Genomic DNA, 24,043 nt, shown 5'->3' with positions numbered 1-24,043 from the left:
GAGAGGCAAGATTATAAAATCATCTCTGTTGGGACTTAATCCAATGGAAATGCAAAGAAAAGATTTGCTCTTATTTTCCTCCAGCCACTCCCCCAAATGAAGCAGATTAGAATTAAGAGTTGGCGATGGTATTCTGACTTGATGAAATGAACAAGGACAAAACAGTTCAGAATGTGTTTTACTCATGGCAAAATGTTTCTCATGTTTGCTGGCTTGGGGTGGCAAGTGATGACTTGTAGCTGACAAGCTATCTGCTGTTATACTTTCTCTGCTGTTAAGTAGGCTCAGATGGCCAGATACTGTATGTGTGAACTAAAATGGATAACTATTTCTTCTAAAGAGTATTTGTCCTAGAACAGATTAAAACAAAACAGTACATTATTTGTCTTACATTATATATTACTTTTTATAAGGTGGTTTCATGGAAACATGATTATCAAAGACTTGAGACAAAACCCAAAGAGAGCAGGTATAGATGGCCAATAGAAGAAAGAAACACAAATAAGAGACAGACATTAGCTCAACAATTAAAAAGGGAAACCTAAAGTAATAGACAAGAACGCAGAAAAATTTGAGAGTACAGATGTCATGACATTTATTAAGAGGCATGCTACAACTAGAGTTTTAGAAAAAGAGTTAGGTAGATACTCAAGTAATAATCAGCAAGTACACAAAACTTAAAAGAAATGGAATAAAACGGCAGCGTACAGAAATTCAAATTAACCATGCACTACACAGTTAGAAAATAGGTTTCTTTAATATTTCAATTTCTTTGCATTTATAACATCAAGTTATCTCAACAACACGGAATCCTTTCTCCCCTCCAATGCCACAAGCTGCTTAACAAACAAAAGCTGGTACTGTTGCTTATCAAAATATACAAGACAATTGATGTTCTTTTTATTAATAATATAAAACCATTTTATACTTGTTCCCAAAAACCTTTTTTTTTTTTGCCAGGTAAAAAAATGTTGTTACAAATATTTACAGCATTTTCTTGTGTTAGATGAATATTTTTACAAACTTAAAAAGGAATTTGTGAACACATGAAAAATTAGGGAATGTCTGGCTCCTGTAACTGTGTGCCTTCGTCTGAATACAGTATTAAATATCCATTAACCCCCTTCCCTTAGACCATTTTATTTGGTCCACATTTTTAGAAAAATCTTATCTTGTTTCATTAATTAGTCTGTTCACCACCAACAATCACATAAAAGGCCACTTTACATGGAGTCTTTCAAGAAAAATACCTCAAGGACAGAACTGGCAAGATGTTTCAGTAAAACCAGAGCAAGCAATCTTTGGTCATTGCAAATGAGGTGACAATCTAATAATGCAACGTTTTGTTTGGTCAGCAACCGTAACTTGAGAAAGTGGGAGGCTTGTTTGTCCAGAAACTGGAGAATGAATTGGGGAAGGGAAAAAAACACGATTAAAGAGATGAATTAAAAGTATAACTGATTGGGAGTTTTCCTCCTATCTTCAATAATGATGCACATTAATCCAAGAATGGGGATTTCTGCAAGATCTTATTTATAACAGAGGAAATATGTATCCTCCTCACTAATTTATTGTTTTTCAGGTTAAAACTTATTGTGAGAACCATAAAGCCAGATGTCTTAAACTCCTGAACGGTACAGCATGATTCATGTTACAATGGTAGACAGCAAAAGAGCTATAAACTGACTGAAACAGTAAGCAATCAACTGCACATAAGGACATTATGTATTCATGGGTCATTTGGTATTTTAGTCTATATAAATACATATTTTCTTGAACATAAGAGTACTGATTTTAAAGACTGAAAGACTTAGCAAAATAAAAATAAAAATACAGAAATCTACTGAAGGCACATAAACTTTGGTCCCATTTTGTTTTCTTCTTTGTAAAACCCTGAAATTAAGATTTATGAAGCTTTCATTTTTTTAAAAATAATTCCTAACTGTTAAGATTTGCTTTAAAATTGAATAACAATTTCATATACTACATACAGATTTTTGCAAAGACAATTAGGAGTTTGCTTCAAAAACATATGTGTGCAAATTTCAACAGTTTTCAGCACAATTCAAATCTGGCAGTTGTAATTAAAGTTACCAGTCCACAAAAGTGTCAAGCTCAGTTTTGCTATTCCCAGAAGTACCACCATGGTCTTCCTTGGTCATACTTAAATAGGCAGCAATGGATTTGGCTCACAAAATGCCCCCCACATGCTAAACTTTAGAGTAAGGATCCATTACAAGTGGAGCCTTTCAGTCTGGAAGAAGAGGTACTACACAGACAGCTCAAGGCTACTTTTGAAAATATAGGCACACAGAGCCTACCCACAGAGTATCCTTCAAGCACAATTAAGAGAGTACAAAAGGTGAGAAACAGGAAAGGCAACCAAGTTAGGGCAAGGTTTCAAATTAATGTTGCTTTGACATTCAGAAACCTGCAAATATGTCAGATAGAAACAAAAATTGTGGCGTAATTAATTAAATTAAGCCATATTAAAATTTCGGCACATATATATATATACCAATTATTATTAAAGACAGAATGCATGGTATGAAGAGACTGTAAGAGATTGCAGCTCTACCAGCATGCATACCGCAGTTATTCTTCCAGAACCAATTTTGAAAGGAAAAAAACAGTCTATTTATTTCCTAGTTTATAGTCAAAAATAGCCAGTTTGCATTTCATTGTTAAACTATTATGGCTTTACCTCTAGGAATAAAAATCCTAAGGAGTGTGGGTGATTACTTGATTGAAAATGTGAGCTAATACTATTTCAAATTAGCCCCTCCACAGACCTGAGGTTTAAACCTGGTTGTTTTTGAAGGCATTTTAACTCCGATGCATTGCTATCAGATGAGGAATGTGCCACAATTCCTAATTTAGAAAGCATTTCATCACAAATGTTTATCTACGGAACTGCAAATCCCTCTTCATTAAACACGCTAATCAGTTTACTATAAAGAGCACCTTTGCTACTACTGTTATTTATAAATATGCTCTATACATTGATTAAAACCCAATTACCTTCAATTCTTCAACCCAAACAGTAAAGATCATAAAAATGCCTGACAAGGAAGATTGTTACTTCAACTGCACTTCCAAAGGAATTGCAAGGGCCACAGAGTTTTACAGCTTAACAGAAAATAAATGATAAGACAATGAAAAGTGGTGAGGATGATCAAATAATTTCCTATACCAGGGTGTTTGATAAGGCAATATTTGCAAAAAAAATATGTTACCCAATAACATATACTTAATTAAGCCATTTGCTATTCTATGGTAACATTATTTGTTGCTAATGTTCTGCAGCAAGGGAATAAAAGGGCAAAAAAATGGTAGTATCTGTTTTTATCATAATCCAAATTCAAGAGGTTGCCTTCTAAAACATTCCACGGAAGGAGAAAATTAAGCTAACTATTGCTATAAATGGAATTCCTGTTTTAAACGCAAAGTTTGTACTGCCATTTTTTATATTTGCAACTCATGGAAAAAACAAGTTTGCCAAGTAAAATCAAACTCAAAATGTTAAACACACATACACTACAACCATGATTTATACAGAATATAATGTAATTATGAGGAGACCTAACTAAAAGAATATATCCAAAATAAAATCCAAAACATTTGCCAGCATATTAACTATAATTATAGGTCTAAAAACTCAAGGCTGAAATAGGAAATTTTATAGGAACTATGGTATTTTTTTAATCTTAAATTGACCATTTAATTCTCTTAACTCTACAAAATTGTTTTTTAAGATTAGTAAAATCAATAAATTAAATGCTTGCAATGTTTATCAGCATAAAACATAAGGTATTTCACATAATACACATGCGCACGCACACACTCACACACAACACTCTTGATATTATACATGTTAATGCTCAGTCTCATTTTTTTCCTGCTTCAGTTACATTCATCAAGTCCAACTACATCCCCCTCTGTAGCAGCATTAAACACATGGTGACCAAGCCTAAAAGTAATTTAGCAAGTTACAATAGAAGGCAAATTTATTGGTTCTCTAATCCAAGAAGCTATTTTAATGGCTTAAGGAGCTGTCATCCTGAATATACTTATTTTGAGCCATGGTCCACTAAAATTGTTAGAATGAAAGGGAAACACTAAGGCTCATGTGCCATAATAGAATCAGGCACTTGGTTTTAATCACTTTGCTAAACTAAGAAAATATGTTGCTAGTCTAGAGTTGGCTTGTTTTAATAGACTTATTATTTTCAAACAGCTGCAAGTCATAGTTAAAATGGGATCAGATCTTACTGGACACTAATGTAGCTTTACATGAAGAAACATACATGTTGACAAAAAAACACACATGCTAATCAAGTGTCCAAACTGTGATTATCAACTATCTTCCACACACAACTATATAAATTTAAGGCAGCCAGTGTCTCACTGCGTATCCTTTCATGCTACAGCAATGTTAGTAAGAAACTTGCATTTCAAAGGTAACTTATAATTTTGTCATTTTAAGGAGTTTAGAGATGACTCTACAGCTGTGAAATTCTTTTTGCCAAGCAAAAGCTGGTATTCACAGAAAAACCTGATCTGCTAAACCTTCCAAAGACAATAAGCACACATCATATTATCGTGTTCCATTTCTTTTTCTAAATCTTTGTCTCCATTTTCAAATCAATGGAAAGGATTTGCCATCCTTTACTGACAAGGAATATTTTATAAAACAATGCATTTTTTTCAGTAGACGTAACATCTTGAGACCCTTCTAAAAACATTGTATTACAATCATAGAAATAACTTGAGTATACCTATATTTCACAAAAAAATAGTTAAGATTGCATCTTTCTCTCCAAAAAGGAGTGAACATTCAGTCCTGAAGTCTTGACATTTGTGAATGCAAGTCCATCTGCGCTAAGCACAACAAACCCATTACTGTTGGGTGAAAAGAATCCTGAGGCAAAATATTCTCAGAGTCAATAACTCAACTGTTAGATATCAACCAGAAACTGAGAACATTCTCTAAAGCCCAACAAGGGCATCACTCAACTGCAACCCCTAAAATATTGTGAAGAGGTCTAAAAGCAGGAGCACTGACTTATCTTCATTCCCAACCTACCCATCCCTATACCAAAGCACCAAAATTTGATTTGACTATTACTTATTAAAAACATCTTTAAAATCACCAAATGTTTAAAAACTAAGACAAAGGGAAAAAATTTCACAAAGCCACAATACAGTTAAAGATACTTCAGATAAAACTCTAAACTATTATATCATTATAAGCACATAATAAGGCACATAAGAAATTAAGTAAGTACACAGTAATTTTGATTTACATATTAGAGATTATAGTGGTACAAAAAACCCTTGAGGTTTAATTTTATATGTTTAAACAAGACCTTACCAAAAAAATAACCTTTCTAAAAATTTGTCAAACCATATGACAGACCTGATTTTTTTTTTCCTTAGGAGTGTAAACAATTATTTTTCTGAAAGAAATGTACAAAACTTGAAATTGGGACATATTTCTTCTTTCATTTTCTCCAATATCTTATTACACTTCATCCATAGTAACAACAGTTATCTCTCACACTCTGATGTAATGCCTAGTTAAAACTGTTGACATGGTCACCTTAGGACAATTTACCTATATGGGTTACAGAATTAATTGGATATCATTATATTACTCCAAGGAGAAATAAGGCACGGCCTTTCCTCCAATATTTTCAATAGTGAATGATTAAAACATTAATTGGTAAAAAAATCTATTCCCATCAAAAATATTTTGAATGTAACTGATATATAAAGTAATTTACCAAAATTATTTTTAAAACATTCCATCAATCACATTGTTTGACAGGGAACATAAATATTGTCTAGAAATAAAAGCTTGACTATGTTCCTGAAATCACACACACACACACACACACACAAAGGTTCTACTAAAGAAAGTAATTAACATAATTTTTTTTTGTGGAGGACTATTTGCCATTACAGCAAAAGATAAACCCATGATTTGTTACAATGTCTAGAATTACACATGAACCACACAAGTTTCATTGTTTAAGGATGCAGCGTTGGTTTGGCCTGTTATGGTCTCTGCCTGAAATTTTTACTGGAATTATGGGCACACGCGCTGAACTCCAAAAGGTCCTCAATGCATCAGATTCAGATTGTAGATTTAGAAAAGGAAACTCTGAGGTGATGATTTTCTCCAAGATCATGATTATGAAGCTCAGTAAGGGCTTGGATTGCTTCTTCCACAGTGCCCAATTGGATAAGAGCCATTTTGCGGTCTTTTCTAGAAGCAAAAAGGTAACAGTTAAGTTCATATATGTATAAAGCACCATGCTCACTACCACAACTCTCAGGATTCTGCCTGTATGGTACTTATTTCAGAAAATCTTCAGAGGCTCTCATTCTGCTTACATTGCAAGAGAAAAACAATGCTAAAAATCCTGGTTGTTATTTAGACTCCAATTTTTTTTCTTCTATGTCAGTGTTCTAAAATTTGTTACTGTTAATTTTGTTAAAGCAAACCCTTTTCAGCTACAGCTTTCCAGTTCTATGCTTTTAATTTCATAAAAGAAAATTCAAAGACACAGTCAAGCTTTTAATTTTATGCAAGCATGTTCCTTCCCCCCGCCCCCAACAGAGGTCAATCAATATTAATTCAAGTTCATATTGTCCTTCATTCTTTACTCAAAATGCAAAAACTTACGGAAAGAATTTGAAGGCTTTCACAATACACCCAGTACCAGCAAAAAGATCCTTTAGGTCATCAACTGTGATAGAAGGCCTGTAACATGGAATTAAGTACCCAACGTTAGCAAACATTCAAGAAAAATATTCTTCCCACTGCCTCAGAGGTGCTTTTTCAAGAGGCAACTGGACTTTCTGAAGAAGGTTCTTGGAAGAGAAGTGAAATGTATTCAAAGAAAAAATAGAAAGTCCAGTTGCCTCTTGAAAAAAGCACCTTTGGGACAACCATCACCTGGATGACTGACAATCTCCATAGACATTCTTCCCATTTGCGCTTAACAATAACATAATTGTGTGCTGATGATACCAATCTCCCATTTTTCCTTTATCTCATTACAAAAGCAAGCCCATATGTAAGGCAATTGTGAGCAGAATTATTGTAAAAGTTCTATTTTCAGCCTCCTCATTTGGCGTTGTCTAAATACAGTTTCAAGATACATAAAACCTGTAAAACTCCATTGCCAATTATCATGGAGCCATGTTTGATGGCATGTGCTGCCATGACTAGATAATCTACAGAGGCCTGCACTGCAGCTGTTCCTTTGCTATGGTGCTTTTGCTTCCCGGATAGCTTTTATATCTTTCACCCCCATTTCCGTTCACCCCCACTTCCACCTTTGAAAACTCTCCAGGACTTCAACAAGTAACGGACAGGACAAGTGATTAAAGTGAAAATGATTCTATTCTCCCAGAAGCTACCCTGAACGGCAGAGAAGTGAATCCTGTGAAACCCAGCAAGACTCCAGCCAATCTTGCTGCTGCAGATTGGTGGATATTTTTCATACTGGTTGTGAGGTACATCTTGCCTGTAATAATTGGCCTGCCCATATTTCAAAACACCCTCCAGCAATAACTCTGAAAAGTTCAGTATAGTGATAGGGATTGTCTACGGCTGCGATGGCAAACTTATGGCACACGTGCCACAGGTGGCACACGGAGCCATACCGCAAGGCACGTGAGATATTGGCCTATGTCAGCTCCAGAGTGCATGTGTGTGCTGGCCCGCTGATTTTCAGCTTTGGGGAAGATTGTTTCGCCCTCTGGACACTCCGGGGAATCTTCCCTGAAACCCTGGAGTGTGAAAAATCGCCCAACAGGCAAGCCTGACATTCAGAAAACGCACTTCTGATTTGCCCGTCGGGATGTTTTTCACACTCCGGGGCTTCAGGAAGCTTCCCTGGACCTTCTGGAGTGCAAAAAGCAGCACAAAAGGCAAACTGAAAGTTCATTTTTCCAAACTTCTGTTTTGCCTGTTTTTTTCACGGTCCCAGGCTTCAGTGTGGCCTGTGTGCATGCGTGGGGATGGGGGGTTGTACACATGTGCCGAGACAGCGTGGGGTGTGTGCGCATGCGTGGGAGGAGGGAAGGAGTGCATGCTAGCACACACACACGTTTGCCACGCAAACCAAAAAAGGTTTGCTATCACTGGTCTAGGGCAGTGTCTAGCTTGGTAAGTTTCACGTGTCCCTTGGTAAGTTCCACATGTATAGACATCAACTCTCAAAATTCTCATAAGTGCTGAGGACCTGGAAGTTCATACATCTGGAAAATGCCATATTTGGGAAGTGCTGATATGAGGGACGTATATGTTATATCAGCCTTGTTTAGGGCCAAGTCAAGGATGAGTAGATAGCACTTTAATTCAGAGGTCCATTACAGAATCACATGCACCAAGTGATGCCAATCCACAACTTTTTATGACATAATAGATAGAGGGTTAGCATTAAAGTTGCCAAGAGGATTTTTTTTTTAATTACTGCATCCAATGAATACATTTCCCTCTGAAAAAAGAACAATGTTTAGAGTATGAAGGCCAAGGATGGAAACAACTTAATTCCTGCAGAAGTCAAATTATCCTGAGCAAAGGCAGTAAGTAATGTATCAGAATAATGCCTAATGTTCCCCATTCATGCCAAATGAGCTTCCTTGGCTGCAACTGGGCTGTGTCTCTTGGTAGACCAGCAGGAAAATGCAATATAGGCTAAAAATAATTTTCTGCTGTACATTCTTCATTAAGTTAGAGTATTTTTGGAGTATAAGACGCACCTTAGTTTTGGGGGAGGAAAATAGGGAAAAGAATCTGCTTACCAGATATTCATCTGGCTAGCATCCTTAGTCTGGTCAGCTTCAGCACATTATTTTATCCCCTGGTTAAGGCTTTAAAAAAACCTTATTTGGGGAGCGTAACAATGAAAGAGCTTGCAAGCCAGTAAGAGCTAGTAACATCATTAGCACCTGGTTAGGGCTGGAAAGAAACATTCAGAGCAAGCAGAGCAATGAAACAACCCTACAAAGACTTAGGGCTTGGAAAACGTTCTTTGCAAAGAGTAACAATGAAAGAGCTTGCAAGCCAGTAAGAGCTGGTAACATCATTAGCACCTGGTTAGGGCTGGAAAGAAACATTCAGAGCAAGCAGAGCAATGAAAAAAAGCCCTACAATGGTTTTTCCAAGACAGGGTTTGGAAAACATTCTTTGCAGAAAATAAAAATGAAAGAGCTTGCAAGCTAAGAGCTGGGAAGATCGTTAGCATTTAGTTAGGGCTGGGGGGAAAAGCTGCAAAAAAGCTACATTCAGAGTATAAAGATGCACCCAAATTTTGCCAACAACAACCTGGGTCCTTGTTTTACCAATCTCGGAAGGATGGAAGGCTGAGTCAACTTTGAGCTGGTGAGGCTTGAAACTGCCAAACCGCTGGCAGCCAGCAGAAGTAGCCTGCAGTACTGCATTTTAACTACTGTGCCACCATGTCTTTCTCTATATGTATGTATGTATGTATGTATGTATGTATGTATGTATGTATGTATGTATGTATGCATGTATGTACACACACAGACACATATACACAAACATATACAGGTGAAACTAGAAAAATTAGAATAAAGTTCACTTATTTCAGTAATGCAACTTTAAAGGTAAAACGTATTATTTATTTATTGGATTTCTATGCCGCCCCTCTCTGAAGACTCAGGGTGGCTTACGACATATAAAACAGTAAAATACAATAAAATGAATCCAATTACATTAAAATTACAAAGCAATCTAAAATCCTAAATTAAATTAAAAATCAATCACATCCATTCGTACAACAACTATACAATCATTCTTGGGCAGGGACTAAGATCAAATCGGCCCAAGCCTGATGATATAAATGAGTCTTAAGACTCTTTCGAAAAGCAAGGAGGGTGAGGGCAGTATAAATCTCCAGGGGGGAGCTGATTCCAGAGGGCCAGGGTCCCCACAGAGAAGACACTTCCCCTAGGTCCCGCCAAATGACATAGTCTAGTTGACAGGACCTGGAGAAGGCCGACTCTGTGCATTCTAACCGGTCGCTGGGATTCATGTGGCAGTAGGCGGTCCCACAAGTAATCTGGTCTGATGCCATGTAGGGCTTTATTGGTCATAACCAACACTTTGAATTGAGTCTGGAAACCAACTGGCAGCCAATGCAGACTGTGGAGTGTTGGAGAGACATGGCCATGCCTGGGCAGGCCCATGACCGCTTGTGCGGCTGCGTTCTGCACAATTTGCAGTTTTCAAACACTCTTCAAAGGTAGCCCCATGTAGAGAGCATTACAGGAGTCGAACCTCAAGGTGATAAGAGCATGAGTGATTGTGAGTAAAGACTCCCTGTCCAGATAGGGCCAAAACTGGTGAACGTGGGCAAACGCCCCCTTCGCCACAGCTGACAGATGATATTCCAAGGTCAGCTGTGGATCGAGGAGGACGCCCAAGTTGCGGACCCTCTCTGAGGGGGTCAAAAGCTCCCCCTCCCAGGATAATGGATGGACAGATGGAAGTGTCCTTGAGAGGCAGAACACACAGCCACTCCGTCTTGTTGGGGTTGAGCTTGAGCCTGTTAGCACCCATCCAAACCCTAACAGCCTCCAAACACCGGCACATCACATCCACTGTTTCACTGAGCCCTTGGATGATCTCGCCTAGCGGTTTCATGTAGATACTAAAAAGCAGGGAGAGAGGACCGACCCCTAAGGAACCCCACAAGAAAGGGAGTTGACCTCTGACCCCCTGCTAACACCAACTGCAACTGACTGGAGAGGTAGGAGGAAAACCACCGTAAAAGGGTGCCTCCCACTCCCAAACCCTCCAGACGGCACAGAAGGATACCCTGGTCAAAATGAGAGAGATTCATTACATGCAAGGCAAGATAGTTCAAGCCATGATTTGTCGTAATTGTGATGATTATGGGGTTACAGCTCATGAAAACCTCAAATCCACCATCTCAGAAAATTGGAATATTGCAGGCAATCAATAAAACAAGGATTGTACATGGAACAATATTGGATCTCTGAAAAGTATAAATATGCATATGTACTCAAAACTTAGTTTGGGCCCCTTCTGCAGAAATTACTGCCTCAATGTGGCATGGCATGGAAGCTATCAGCCTGTGGCATTGCTGAGGTATTGTGAAAGACCAGGATGCTTTCAGCTCTTCTGCATTGTTTGGTCTCATGTCTCTCATCTTTCTCTTGGCAATGCCCCATAGATTGTCAATGGAGTTCAGGTCAGACGAGTTTGCTGGCCAATCAAACATAGTAATCCCACGGTCATTGAACCAGGTTTTGGTGCTTTTGGCGGTGTGGGCAGGTGTCAGGTTCTGCTGGAAAATTGAAGTCAGCATCCCCATAAAGCTTGGTTGTGGAAGGAAGCATGAAGTCTCCTGGTAGACAGCTGCATTGACCCTAGACTTAATGAAGCAAAGTGGACCAATACCAGCAGATGGCATGACTTCCCAAATCAACATAGACTGGAAACTTCACACTAGACTTCAAGCATCTTGCTATGCGTGCTTCTCCATTCTTCCTCCATACTCTTGGTTTCTAAATAAGATGCAAACATTTTCAGTCTGTGTTGATTTGGGGAGCCATGTCATCTGCTGGTGTTGGTCCACTGTGCTTCATTAAGTCCAGGGTCAACGCAGAGAGATTTTAATTTTTCAACTTTCACCTGAAATAATAAATTATAAATGGGGCCTGTATACTAGACTTTTTACTCTACCTAACTTTTTCCCCACCAGTCTCTCCTATTTAATATTTATAATAACAAGGCTTACCGTTTGGCCATTGTATGTATTGGGTAAGAGTATAAAAGGTATCTCAGAGTGCGCATCTGGCCATGTTGGAATGATTTCATTTAGACAATTTTAAATGTCTCATTGTGCTTCCCTTTATACCACAGGAGAACTTGACACTCCAAGTGGATTTTTCTCTACTTACTAAATGTACAGATTAGCCTGATATTGAAGTTGCATCTTTTTCTCATAGTTCAATCTAGTGACATATCTCTATTCTCAAAACTTGTTAAGTGCAATTGCTGTTAAAAGATGATGGATTTGAATTACAGTATGTTCAAGCTTGGATATTCTGGCAAAATGTGTCTTGCACAAAATTTATGATTGTCACGTCTGCCATCTATAATATGCTAATTTCTCATCTAGTTTTATTAGCTAATACTGTTTTACTGCTTTCCTTTTGGTCCTTGACTATAAATTAATAAATAAACTCCTATGAAGTTTTATTTATTGTCCCATAGTTAATTAAGACTTTTTATAGGCTTGTGGCATTATAAATACATTTTATGATCCCACACTGAAATGAGACAGTGCTGAGTTGTATTTAGGGAAAAAATAAACAAATGTTCTTGGGCTTAATGATGTCACCACTCTGATGTTTCTAAACTACTCTACACATTATTTAATTTATGCACACCAAGCTACAATTATAAACAGGCAAAAGAATTCTAAAATTCAGATACCTGCAGTTTCAAAAACAGCTTTCTTCCCACATGTATCGTATCATGCTCTACCAATCAAATTCATATCCTGGTAATAAAATTGGCAGGACAACAATACAATGGTCTCTGGATGTTCCAAATACAATAAGAAACACCTTTTTTTAAAAAATGCTCTCTTAAAACTCAGAAGTATGAGTTTTTGCCACTATTGCAAACTCAGAAGCATGTATCATTACCAACCTCAAATCAACTACTCTTATCTTGAACTGGCCTACGATGCAGCAGATTCCCTCAAACATCTAATGAAGGAGGCAACAAATCACATGTTTAGGCTGAATGGAAAGGAGGGAGACACAACAGCTCTCTTAAGCAAGCCTTCTTTATATCTGGATGTACTTACGGAATGTTGGAGAGGTGAAGAGTGGCAGATGGAGGGAAGATATTTTGGAAGTTTTTGGAGCCAGGCTTCTTAAAGCGATGCAAAGGGCTATTGCCATAGTCCTTGGTTAAGCCCTGGTCTTCTTGGCCCTCACGAGGGAGCTGTACTGTTTGATGCTTTGAGAGTGTAATACGGAGCACTTTCCCATATAGTTTTTGTCCATTTAAATGATTCATGGCTGAAGTATTTAAGACAATAAAGTTAAGATTGGGGCAAAATAAATAAAAAGATACTGTCCTAAAGCAGTATTTTAAAAGATCTGTTCCAATAATCAGTATATTAGATTCACCTTTTGCTAATTTTCAACTACACTGATTTTCATTATGCTATTTACAGCAAAAATTTCAATAGCAACAGCCCTTAGGCTTATTTGCTGCATCATAGTGCTTTGCAGTCCTCTCTAAGCAGTTTATAGAATCAGCATATTGCTTCCAACAATCTGAGTCCTCATTTTACTGACTTTGGAAAGGTGGAAGGCTGAGTCAACCTGAGCCGATCAGGACTGAACTTTTGGCAATGGGAAGCGTCAGCCTGCAATACTGCTTTTTAACCATTATACCACCATGGCTGTTTCATTTTATAATGTTTCTGAATTAGAATCAAATATATTCTAATTATTATTTGTAAGAACAGGAGATCACTATGCACAATTAATAAAGTATAGAAAATGAAACATGCATTAACTTCACATTAAAAAAACTTCAGTTGAAAAATAATCAAATTAATTTTTAATGAAATGAAAACCAATATCCTATTGCAGAGGTAAAAGCAGCAGTAGCATTTAGTTTCCATTCTTAAGAGTTTTACTGTTTTTTTAAAAGAGGAAAATAACAATAGATGTTTACTATAAAGTAAACGAAACAAGCAGTTTATACAGTGCAATCACATGATATTTGATTAATATGTTTCATACCTAGTTGGGCTTGAGTTGCATCTGCCATTTGAACTAAGGCATTTTCCTTCTTATTAAACATGATTTTTACACGGTGGACATCACCATAAACACCTGCAAAAATAAAACACATTTTGAATTCATTTTCTGCAGCAAGATCATTCCAGTTATATATACATACCAGTAGCTGGATACCTATGCTTTGCTACGAAACTGAACTTAACATCAAGTGGAATGTCTAAACTCCCAGCCACTAAGTTGGATGAGTCATGTGCTGGCCAAGTCCACTGACTATTGGAATAGAGTTCTTTTCAGGTAGGGAGGTGTAGTAGAACATCTAACTCCTTAACATCAGAGCATGGTAATAATAATATAAGAAGTAATTAATGATCTGATGGTCATTTAGAAAAATCCTTTCTTAGCAAGCAGCCAGAAACCAAGAGGAACATATGTGCCAAGTTTCAAGTTTGTAGGCTTTATGGATCTGCAGATTTTGTGATGATGCATGAGTGGTGCCGTGGTGCCCCAAAAATAAGCAGTACCCCCAAAATACATTTCCTCTGGTTAAGGTTAGGGAGACAGAACTGGAAATCAGGTAAGACGGCAAAAGGAGCCATCTTGTTCCACATGTCCCAAAATAATAAGACCTCCCCAAAAATAAGCCCAAAAATCATGGTCTGATTTTTGGGGAAACATGGTATTTGGCTTTTTTAATATATAGGTGTTATAATGCCTCTGCTATGCCAAGGAAAGCTTTAAAAGTAACATATATTAAGCACATCTGAGAACTGTGCAAGAACTAGGAGAAGAGATATGAAAATCTACAAGTCGGATATATTCTAATTATTTATAAACGAATCAAGTTCCTATACAGACACTGACAAATATAGAGATGTGACTTAGTATTTTCAAAAACATAAATCAATTACAATTTGTATTTCAACAGGAAACATTAGCTTCTCAGACAATATTATGTATTTTCTGTATATAGAAACTAAACTTACCAAACAAGATAAAAAGCCCATCTGGTGTGATTGCCTGCAGAGAATATAACAACAATTTTGTAATGTATAATTTGTAAATCTGGAATTTTCATATAGTTACTGTGTAAGTTTGTTTTAATATATTCTATACTATAGTACTGTACATCATTTAGCCATGTTTTTCATTGATAAGGCCATATGATTGTTTAGATTTTAACAAATAGCATAAATCTACTTATAATAGTTGGCAGTTCAATTAAGTTTGAAATAAGATATTAGGAACTGCAATATTGTCAAAAATCAGCTTTGTTATATATCTATGGCTGAATTTAAAGGCATTGTTATTGTGAAAAGAGAATTGTTCTGGCACTAGAAAGCTTAACAGCTTCTTTTTCTGTAACCTGCCATAACTATATCAGATAGTCAAGAGCATAAGAAGGTACAGAACAAGGAATGGAATGTCTGTTATATCAATGCAATATATACATTGATACAATATATATGTAAAAGCCATTCTGGCCACACGTCATATTATTACACATTTACAATTAATTTAAAAATACTATTGTGTGTCTTCCAATTTAGGTACAATTTTTTTTAGAAAAAAAATTGACAAGTTCATTTAATAGTGGAGATGTGATGCTCAAAATGTAAAGTGTGTTATTAACAATGAGGGCAGGTACTACCGTGTTTCCCCGATAGTAAGACAGCGTCTTACTTTCTTTTTACCCCCAAAAGCCCCCCTACGTCTTACTTTCGGGGTATGTCTTATATTGGAAAAAAATTGTCGAATTTTTTGTTTTAACCATAAAATTAACATTTATTAACAACCTGAACAGTATTGTATTCACCACTGTCTCTTTCCTTTCTCTCATTCCCTCTTTCTCTCTATCCTTTCTATCTCTCACTCTTTCCTTCTCTCCCTCCCTTTCTCTCTCTTTCCTTTCTCTCATTCCCTCTTTCTCTCTATCCTTTCTATCTCTCACTCTTTCCTTCTCTCCCTCCCTTTCTCTCTCTTTCCTTTCTCTCATTCCCTCTTTCTCTCTATCCTTTCTATCTCTCACTCTTTCCTTCTCTCCCTCCCTTTCTCTCTCTTTCCTTTCTCTCATTCCCTCTTTCTCTCTATCCTTTCTATCTCTCACTCTTTCCTTCTCCCTCCCTTTCTCTTTCCTTTCTCTCATTCCCTCTTTCTATCCTTTCTATCTCTCACTCTTTCCTTCTCTCCCTCCCTTTCTCTCTCTTTCCTTTCTCTCATTCCCTCTTTCTCTCTATCCTTTCTATCTCTCACTCTTTCTTTCTCTCCCTCCCTTTCTTTCTCTTTCCTTTCTCTCATTCCCTCTTTCTCTCTATCCTTTCTATCTCTCACTCTTTCCTTCTCTCCCTCCCTTTCTCTCTCTTTCCTTTCTCTCATTCCCTCTTTCTCTCTATCCTTTCTATCTCTCACTCTTTCCTTCTCTCCCTCCCTTTCTCTCTCTTTCCTTTCTCTCATTCCCTCTTTCTCTCTATCCTTTCTATCTCTCACTCTTTCTTCCTCTCCCTCCCTTTCTCTCTCTTTCCTTTCTCTCATTCTCTCTTTGTCTCCTGGGGCTGACTGTGCCTGCCCTGCACCCCCCACCGCGGAGGGAAAGCATTTGGCATCGGCACCCCCCCCTCCACGAGCAGCAAAAGCCTAAGCGTCGGAGCCGAAAGGCAAACAGCGCACCCCGCTGCTTAGGCTTTTGCTGCTCCTGGAGCGGGGGAAGAGGATTTTCTCCTCCCCGCCCCCCCGGCAGCCAAACGGCGCTGAGGCTTTCGGCATCGGCGCCCACCCCTCCAGAAGCAGCAAAAGCGTAAGCGACTGGGCACGCTGTTTGCCTTTCGGCTCCGTCGTTGAGGCTTTTGCTGCTCGTGGAGGGGAAGGCGCAGATGCCGAAAGGCAAACGGCGCGCCCCGCCGCTTAGGCTTTTGCTGCTCCTGGAGGGGGGGGGATCGGTGCCCACCCCTCCAGAAGCAGCAAAAGCCTAAGCATCTGAGTCGAAAGGCAAACAGCGCGCCCCGCCGCTTAGGCTTTTGTTGCTCCTGGAGGGGGGGGGATCGGCGCCCACCCCTCCAGAAGCAGCAAAAGCCTAAGCGGCGGGGCGCGCCGTTTGCCTTTTGGCGGAAGAGGAGAGGGAGCGGATTGGGCAGGCGGGGGCAGCGCCTTCTACTGCCGGCGCCTCCCCGCCCCCCGCCTCCCCCCGCGGGCTGGCAGGGGGATGGGGACTGTGCGCCCATGGAAAAGGGTGCGCGGGGGGGTATTTTGGGGTCCGAAGGCAAACAAGACAGGAGTTGCCATGGAGAGGACTTTGGAAGTGACGCCGGCTGCTTTAAAATAATAAATTTACTCAGCGGTAAGTTCCGCGGTGTCTTTCAGCGCTTCCTTACAAAAATGGGGGTGGGGGAGAAGGAAAGAAACTGGTACAGCAGCCGGTGTCACTTCCAAAGTCCTCTCCAAGCAGAGGATGCTACCTCTACAAGCAGAGGATGAAACCACAGCCGGCTCCAGCGGAGGCAGAAAGTGACTGCAGCAGCAGCCAGCGGACGCTCGTAGACTGCCGGCGGCGGCAAAAGCAAGCGTAACGTAGAGAGGATCCGGCGGCAATACCCCCCGTGTTTTCCCGAAAGTAAGACATATGTCTTACTTTCGGGGTATGGCTTATATTAGCCGACCCCCCTGAAACCCCCGATATGTCTTACAATCGGGGGTGTCTTACTATCGGGGAAACACGGTATAATATTCCCTTTTTAAAATAAGATTTTGTTCTGAGAGAAACCAGTGGTTTTTGAGGATGCTTACAATGACACTCATGTTCAGTGAATTACCCAATGGTGATAAGAGTTTACCTCTTTTTCTTTATTTGAGCAAACATTTCAGAAGGAATCAGACTCAAGAGGATTACTTGCTATTTGGACTGTATATATTAGTTTTTCTGTTTGATTACTCCCTTTCCTTGTTTTCAAGTGCACTGACGTGTGTTAATTAAGGACATGAATGTCACTAGCAGATATATGTGTGTGGAGGGGGGGTGTTTACAAATGTAAAATACACATTCTTTTTGGGGGGGATTATGACCTTTTTTTGGCAAAAGAATTAAAAAACTATTAAAACAAAAGCTATGTTTGAGTTGTGGCATATGCACATGTGTTACCCTTACATCAGGATTGAGATTGCTAACAAGTAACACGGAATTTCCAGGCAATCCTGTAACTCCTTGGAGAGCCATCCTCCCAGTCATTGCAGAGGTGGAAATTGCAAGAGGACCAAGTGCACTAGGAACAGCCGAGATCGATAAACCTGGAACAATCAAGAGTTCCAAAAAGCATTTCAATAAAAACAAAGGTAACTTCATTTTTATTTCTCAGGTTAAAAGTAAATCTAATCTGAAAATGCACCTCAGTCTATTTCTCCCCACTGGATTAAATATCATACTTTGTGTTTCCATTCCATTTTGAAACAGCAACCTCAATGAAATCAAACTCTCATCCCAATCTTTGAAACTTCTCCCCATGTTTTATGGAAGAAGGATTCTTTCAAAATGCTGTATTAGCCAAGGCCTTCATTCTGATGTTTCCCACTAATCCCGCTAGTTAAATATGGATAAAACACTCTCTTTTATTCTCCTGGCCAATTGCAGTTTAATAACGAAATATCTTTGATTTTCTAACTGGAATACAAACAAATCCAGAATGGAAAAATAGTCAAGCGATATTAAAAGCTTTGTTTTTAGTGCTTTGTTAATGTGCTGTCAAATCAAATAATAACAAGTGACCAGTGAAGGGCTACCAAAATTTTTATTACCACACTGTGGGGGTGGCTTATGCAGCATGTCCTGCATTTTCTTTCAACATCTTTCAGTGCAAATTGGGTGCTCCAGGATGGAGCTCCATTTTTGCTACCCCACTGCGTTCCCCCCCCCCCCAGTCCGGGCAGTAGCCCACCCCTGCACGTGACCCAAACCATTAAAAAGTTGCCAACATATTTGCCAGCGTTTGATTCTAACACAGATATAAATATTTAACAAACCTAAATGAAATATTAAAGGCAAACAATTAGATCTTTACTATACTAAAAAAAAGTCTTTACCTGCAGCTTGAGGGAAGCCAATGGCAGGAGCAAAACCAGCTGCTCCTGCATATGGTGAGGAGATGATACTTGGAGCGCCTGAAGAAGGGAAACAAATTAGACCAGATTGCAAGTGGTTAATTTCTAGAAAAAGTAAAGTTATTCAACCCCTAAAGGAAAGATTCTTGTCTTAGATTTATTGCAGGAGATGAATATATGCCCTGTTCAATTCAGTTTATGTGATTCTCTGCTCTGCTTCTATCTGAAGATTGTACTAGTAATTAAGTGATGAATAATAGCTGTACAATCTTTTCCCTCAATATTAGTATAATTCTAATAGGCATTTTAGGATCTGTTTCTCTGACAGGATATTAAGTGCAAATAGCATGTATACATGTAACACTTTCTCTGTAGTTTATTAACAAGGGCCCAGTGCTTCTTTTTTCTTTTTAGGTTAAATTATATAATGCTATTTAATTTTTTTCAACCTTCAATGAGATAGCAAGAAAAATACAGCAGTTGATTGATTGCTTAGCCGTTGAAGATTACTTATTGAAAGTACTCTTTTCAACTTTTAGGTGAAACTATGACATTAAAAACAATTGCAGCAACTTGTACAAAATGTAGAATATGATGTGCAGAAATAAGCACTGAGCAAAGAATTCAAGTAGGCTCTATTTCATGAGGCCAATTCACATGATACAGCTATGATGCTTTGGAAACAGCAGGAAATTGCCACATTCAGGACTACAACCTTTACAACTCAATAGCTTCCCAAACCTCTTATCTTTATTCACAATATGGCAGTTACACAAATACTGCAAAACACTATATATTTTATAGTTATAATACAGCATGCATTGGTATTGTGACTTGTATTTGGCAATATAGGCATTTATCATTTAATTCACACTTCTGCTCTCCATTATAATTCATTATGCAAACAGCTAGCAACAAAGAGCTTATTCAGCCAGATAGGGCCTGCGTGAATACTGATATCAAATACATACAATACCCTGTATTTCTATCCAAGAATAGTAAAGAGTTTTTGCATACAGCATGTAAACTCTCTTTGCAGATTCGCACAAATGGATACCCCAACAAACTAATTAATTCACGATACTGGATCAACATATGGCTGCTTGAAAGAGAAGGTGAATGTTTTCTTCTCTTAGTACTGCCACTTATTTGTTCTTCTAATTTTTAAAGCTTAGGCTCAGAGTTTCCTGAAGCTGCGTATTGTGTATTTAGATAATTACTAATAGAAAAAGCTGGACAGGAGGAGAGGAAATTCACAAAAGCCTGCATTCATCTATTTTGAGCAAAGGTGTCAGGGATCAGAGTGCATCTTGTTCACAAAAATACAAATGCAAGGTTTGGGAAATTCTTTCCAGGACAAATTTCTGCTTGAACACTGCTCATCTGGAGTAGATCTGTATCAATCAGTTACCTGCCAGGATCCTCAGAAGCCGGCCTGGCAGAACCTGCCTCCTGAGCCCTCTTGGCTGGCGGGAGGCGAAGCGCTAGGGGGGGAGGTATCAGGCTCCATCAAGCGGGCGATGGCCGGGAGCCGCTGAAATGAGAGAGAACTAGGGGCAGGGCCATCGCCCGCTTGATGGAGCCTGACACTTCTCTCCCCCCCCCCCCCCGTGCTTCAGGATCCCGGCCAGCAGCTTCAAGTGGGCAGTGGACGGGAGGGACCTCCTCGCCTCCCGCCCACCGCCCGCTTGCAGCTGCTGGCCGGGATCCTGAATAGCTGGCCGGCAGAACCTGCCTCCTGAGCCTGACACCCGCCCTCCAGCGCTTAGCCTCACGCCGGGCAAGAGGGCTCAGGAGGCAGGTTCTGCCAGCCAGCTATTCAGGATCCCAGCCAGCAGCTTCTTCAAGCAGGTGGTGGGTGGGAGGGGGAGGCAGGGAGGGCTCTGAGTCAGCCACCACAGTCATCAGCCACCATGGTGGTGTGTTGCTTGAGCTGCTCCAGCACCGATTCCATCTTCTGTTTTTTCACGGGGGAAACTGACATGATTGCGCGCGCGGGTGGCGAAAGAAATTAAAGCAAGAGGCGCACTGCAGCATCCGAGCCTTTTCTGTAAGAAATAAAAGGGGATCGGCATGCATGCAGTTTCTGGGCCTGCGCCGCCCGAAGGTTTTGTCTGACAGGCGGCCGCGGTCTGCTTTGGCGGAAGATGGGAGGGCGGGGCCTACATCAACACAGAACCCGCACCCGCCCCTTTCCAAAGAGCACTGGGGTGAGCTAAGGCTGCCCTGGGCAATGGGCACAACAGGCGATTGGTGCAGACTTTGGTTTTGTTTCCTGCTCGGCAGCCAATCAGTATTGCTCTGGGTTGCATAACGAGCAAGGCGGTGTCGTGGCCTTAACTTCCTTATTTATTTAGTCCAACCGTGGTAACTTTTAAGACTTGTGGACTTCAACTCCCAGTTTCTCAGCCAGCTTTGCTGAGTCAGAGCCCTCCCCACCCACTGTGGTGTTCAAGCGAACGCTGAACCTGAACACGGAGTCCGGGTTCGGTATGCCGAACACCGCAAAGTTCGGCACAGACCCGAACTATGCAAGTTCGTTTCACCCAACACTAATTATGAGCTATCTTCAAATCAATATGCAATATGTAGTCCTTCACTTTTTACAAATAAAATTTCCCCGGAAATAAGAGGAAGCAAAATTTATCTTCATTATTCTCCCGGGTTAGCTAAGGAAGAAAAGTTTGATGGTGATTTCCAACAGATGCTGGCAAACTGAATACAACAAAACTGTAAAAGTAATTTTGCCAATTATTTCCAATTCACAGGGAGGAAAGTCCTTTTTAAGGCCCAAATTTGACAAACTCTGTTTCATATCATCAGTGATGAATAGGACACAAATGGTTAAAAAAAAGAGAAAGAATCTGAACTTTGGATCTTAATAATTTCATGAGAGACAGTTTTCATAAGCAGTAGTGTTCCCATTAAAATAATAATTAATATAAAATCATAACCTATATTAATAATCAATATTTTACAAAGCCACTTCTTCCAAATGACGGGGTGTGCATTTTACTGCTATATAATGTCTCTTTGTGGAAATAAAAATCTCATGGTAAAAGGCAGGGGCAATTTGTTCTATTGCCAGCTACCAAAGAAGAGTTCTTACCAAAAGCAGCAGCCATAGTAGTGTCAAGTGAAGGCTGCCCATCTCCTGAAGGAAGGTCCAGACGTGTGAAGTCTCTGCTCTTATCATTGTTATATTTTACATTAAGGCTTGTTAGCTTGGAGAAATCGATACGAAGAGTGCAGCAAGCATTATAGATATTCTGACCATCCAGAGTCTATAGAGATGTAAAAAAAGTTGAAGTTATGAAATGCTTCCTGGGTTTTTGTAATCTAGTTCACATAAATGCATGCAAAATTATAGTGTGGACATATATTCTGGTTGAAACAAAGGGGCATATGAGTTCACATTTTCAATGTTGCTTGGGCCCATTGTTTTGTAAACAACAAAGAATCGTATTGCTAGAATTTTGTAACTATTGTTATACTGAAATTATACACCAAACATTGTTTTGAAATTGCATTTCTTTGAGACTACACATAATGCTTATGCTTCATCAGTCATGCTGTCAAATTAGTAAAATATAGCTACCAAATGGTGCACAGCTCTATCAGATTATTTGAAAGATTTAAATAATTAACCAAACAGCTTTTGTGGACACACCTGTTTAGAACTTTTCAGGACAGTTCTAAAAAGTTTTTACTATCACTCTTGAAGGCTTACCAGAATAATATTTCAAAACTAGAACAATCAAATTAGCATCTGGCTTTAATTTACAATAGAAGAGTAAAGAGAGGAAAACGATGAGAGAAAATTGTAGGCATCTCTGATATAATGAAATAGACCTTTTTGGAAAGCTGCATTGTGCACATTGCCCTAAACAACATTCAAAAATGAAGCATGTTTATAATGTACAATTATGTCCCTTCATCACACAAGTTATTATGCAGTCTGTGAATTTCAAAGAAATATACGATACTTTAATGCAAAGAAGTAACTGTATAAAATGATTGTTCTAGTGTGGGCTGCAAACATTATTTCTGTAGCATAAGAATATTTGCGTAACATAGCACCAGAAAAATAAGACATTTCATTTGCAGTAAACTGTTATAATGCAAGCATATCAGGAATCTATTCACATAGTTACCATTTTGGCATACTGTGCATTCAAAGGGTCAGCATATTGAAGCAAGGCCTGAAATTGATTATTCTTTGTAAATGTTATGATCTTCAGAACTGTTCCAAACTTGGAGAAGATCTAAATAAAAAGTTCAAACAGTCAATTCATGATTAATGCTTTATTGGGAGTTTGAGATATAATGATATTTCCAACTATCTAAATTTACAACCACAGGAATTATTATTATAATTTGGAAGTGTAGGCCTCTGAACATAGTAATAATGTTAATAATGTTACGCACTGGGGGTTATAACAAATTTGCTAAGTGAAACAATTCTCTCAATAAAAACAAAAATAATAAAGACTGATTTTTCTTCAATATGTACAAATTATAATTAAACATAATTTAATTAAACTGGCCAGTTACAATACTGGTTTTGCTGCAAGAAAAATATCACCTAAGCTTGAAAGACTTTCTCCCCAATATTTAATGCAAATAAGGTAAATAATCACAATAAAGAAACAAAGAATAAAGAGTACCATAGTTCTGACATTATGTACAAATGACAAAACAGGGCTGCATAAAGCCTTTGAAAGGGTTGTTTTGCAACACAAAACATAGCATCTCTCTTTGAATTGCTAAGGCAGCTGTGTCCTTTGCAAGGCTTATGCAGGTGCTTTGGAAGTTATTCCTAGCTGTTTCCATATGCATGTGTGTGGATATCTGTTAGGCTTCATGGAGGGGGGGAGTAGATTTCCTTTTTTGAAAAGCAAACAAAACAAAAAGGCTCTGTGTACACAAACAGGCAGAGATAGCCAGAAACCGGCTTTCAAGCCAGCCATGCAACCCTTGCAAAAGACACAGCTGCTTTAATAATCCAAGGAGAGGTGTTATAGTTGCAACCTGGCCATTCAAAAGCTTTCCACCACCATAATAATCAACATTAATATAGTACTGGGATTAAATGTACCATAAAACTATGGTCTAACAAAATTTA

The 24,043-nt window shown here is 38.9% G+C and overlaps 1 protein-coding gene across 2 annotated transcripts in view; it reads right to left on the bottom strand.

The window, feature by feature from the left end:
• Nucleotides 1-738: 738 nt before the first annotated feature.
• The window catches only part of PTBP3 (polypyrimidine tract binding protein 3), an 89,713-nt gene continuing 66,408 nt past the window's right edge, over nucleotides 739-24,043 (bottom strand). For both annotated transcript variants that reach the window (XM_070742426.1, XM_070742425.1), the window contains 9 exons: nucleotides 23,073-23,183; nucleotides 22,028-22,202; nucleotides 18,901-18,978; nucleotides 17,972-18,111; nucleotides 14,820-14,853; nucleotides 13,837-13,929; nucleotides 12,885-13,101; nucleotides 6,692-6,769; nucleotides 739-6,271 (listed from right to left, as the gene is read on the bottom strand). In XM_070742426.1, coding sequence (XP_070598527.1) covers nucleotides 6,139-6,271; nucleotides 6,692-6,769; nucleotides 12,885-13,101; nucleotides 13,837-13,929; nucleotides 14,820-14,853; nucleotides 17,972-18,111; nucleotides 18,901-18,978; nucleotides 22,028-22,202; nucleotides 23,073-23,183 — 1,059 coding nt within the window. In that variant the 3' untranslated portion in view covers nucleotides 739-6,138. The remainder of the gene's footprint in view (nucleotides 6,272-6,691; nucleotides 6,770-12,884; nucleotides 13,102-13,836; nucleotides 13,930-14,819; nucleotides 14,854-17,971; nucleotides 18,112-18,900; nucleotides 18,979-22,027; nucleotides 22,203-23,072; nucleotides 23,184-24,043) is intronic.

This window comes from Erythrolamprus reginae, chromosome 2 (assembly GCF_031021105.1).
Source record: "Erythrolamprus reginae isolate rEryReg1 chromosome 2, rEryReg1.hap1, whole genome shotgun sequence".
Classification (NCBI taxonomy): Eukaryota; Metazoa; Chordata; class Lepidosauria; order Squamata; family Dipsadidae; genus Erythrolamprus; species Erythrolamprus reginae.
This window is presented reverse-complemented; position numbering and strand designations above follow the sequence as displayed.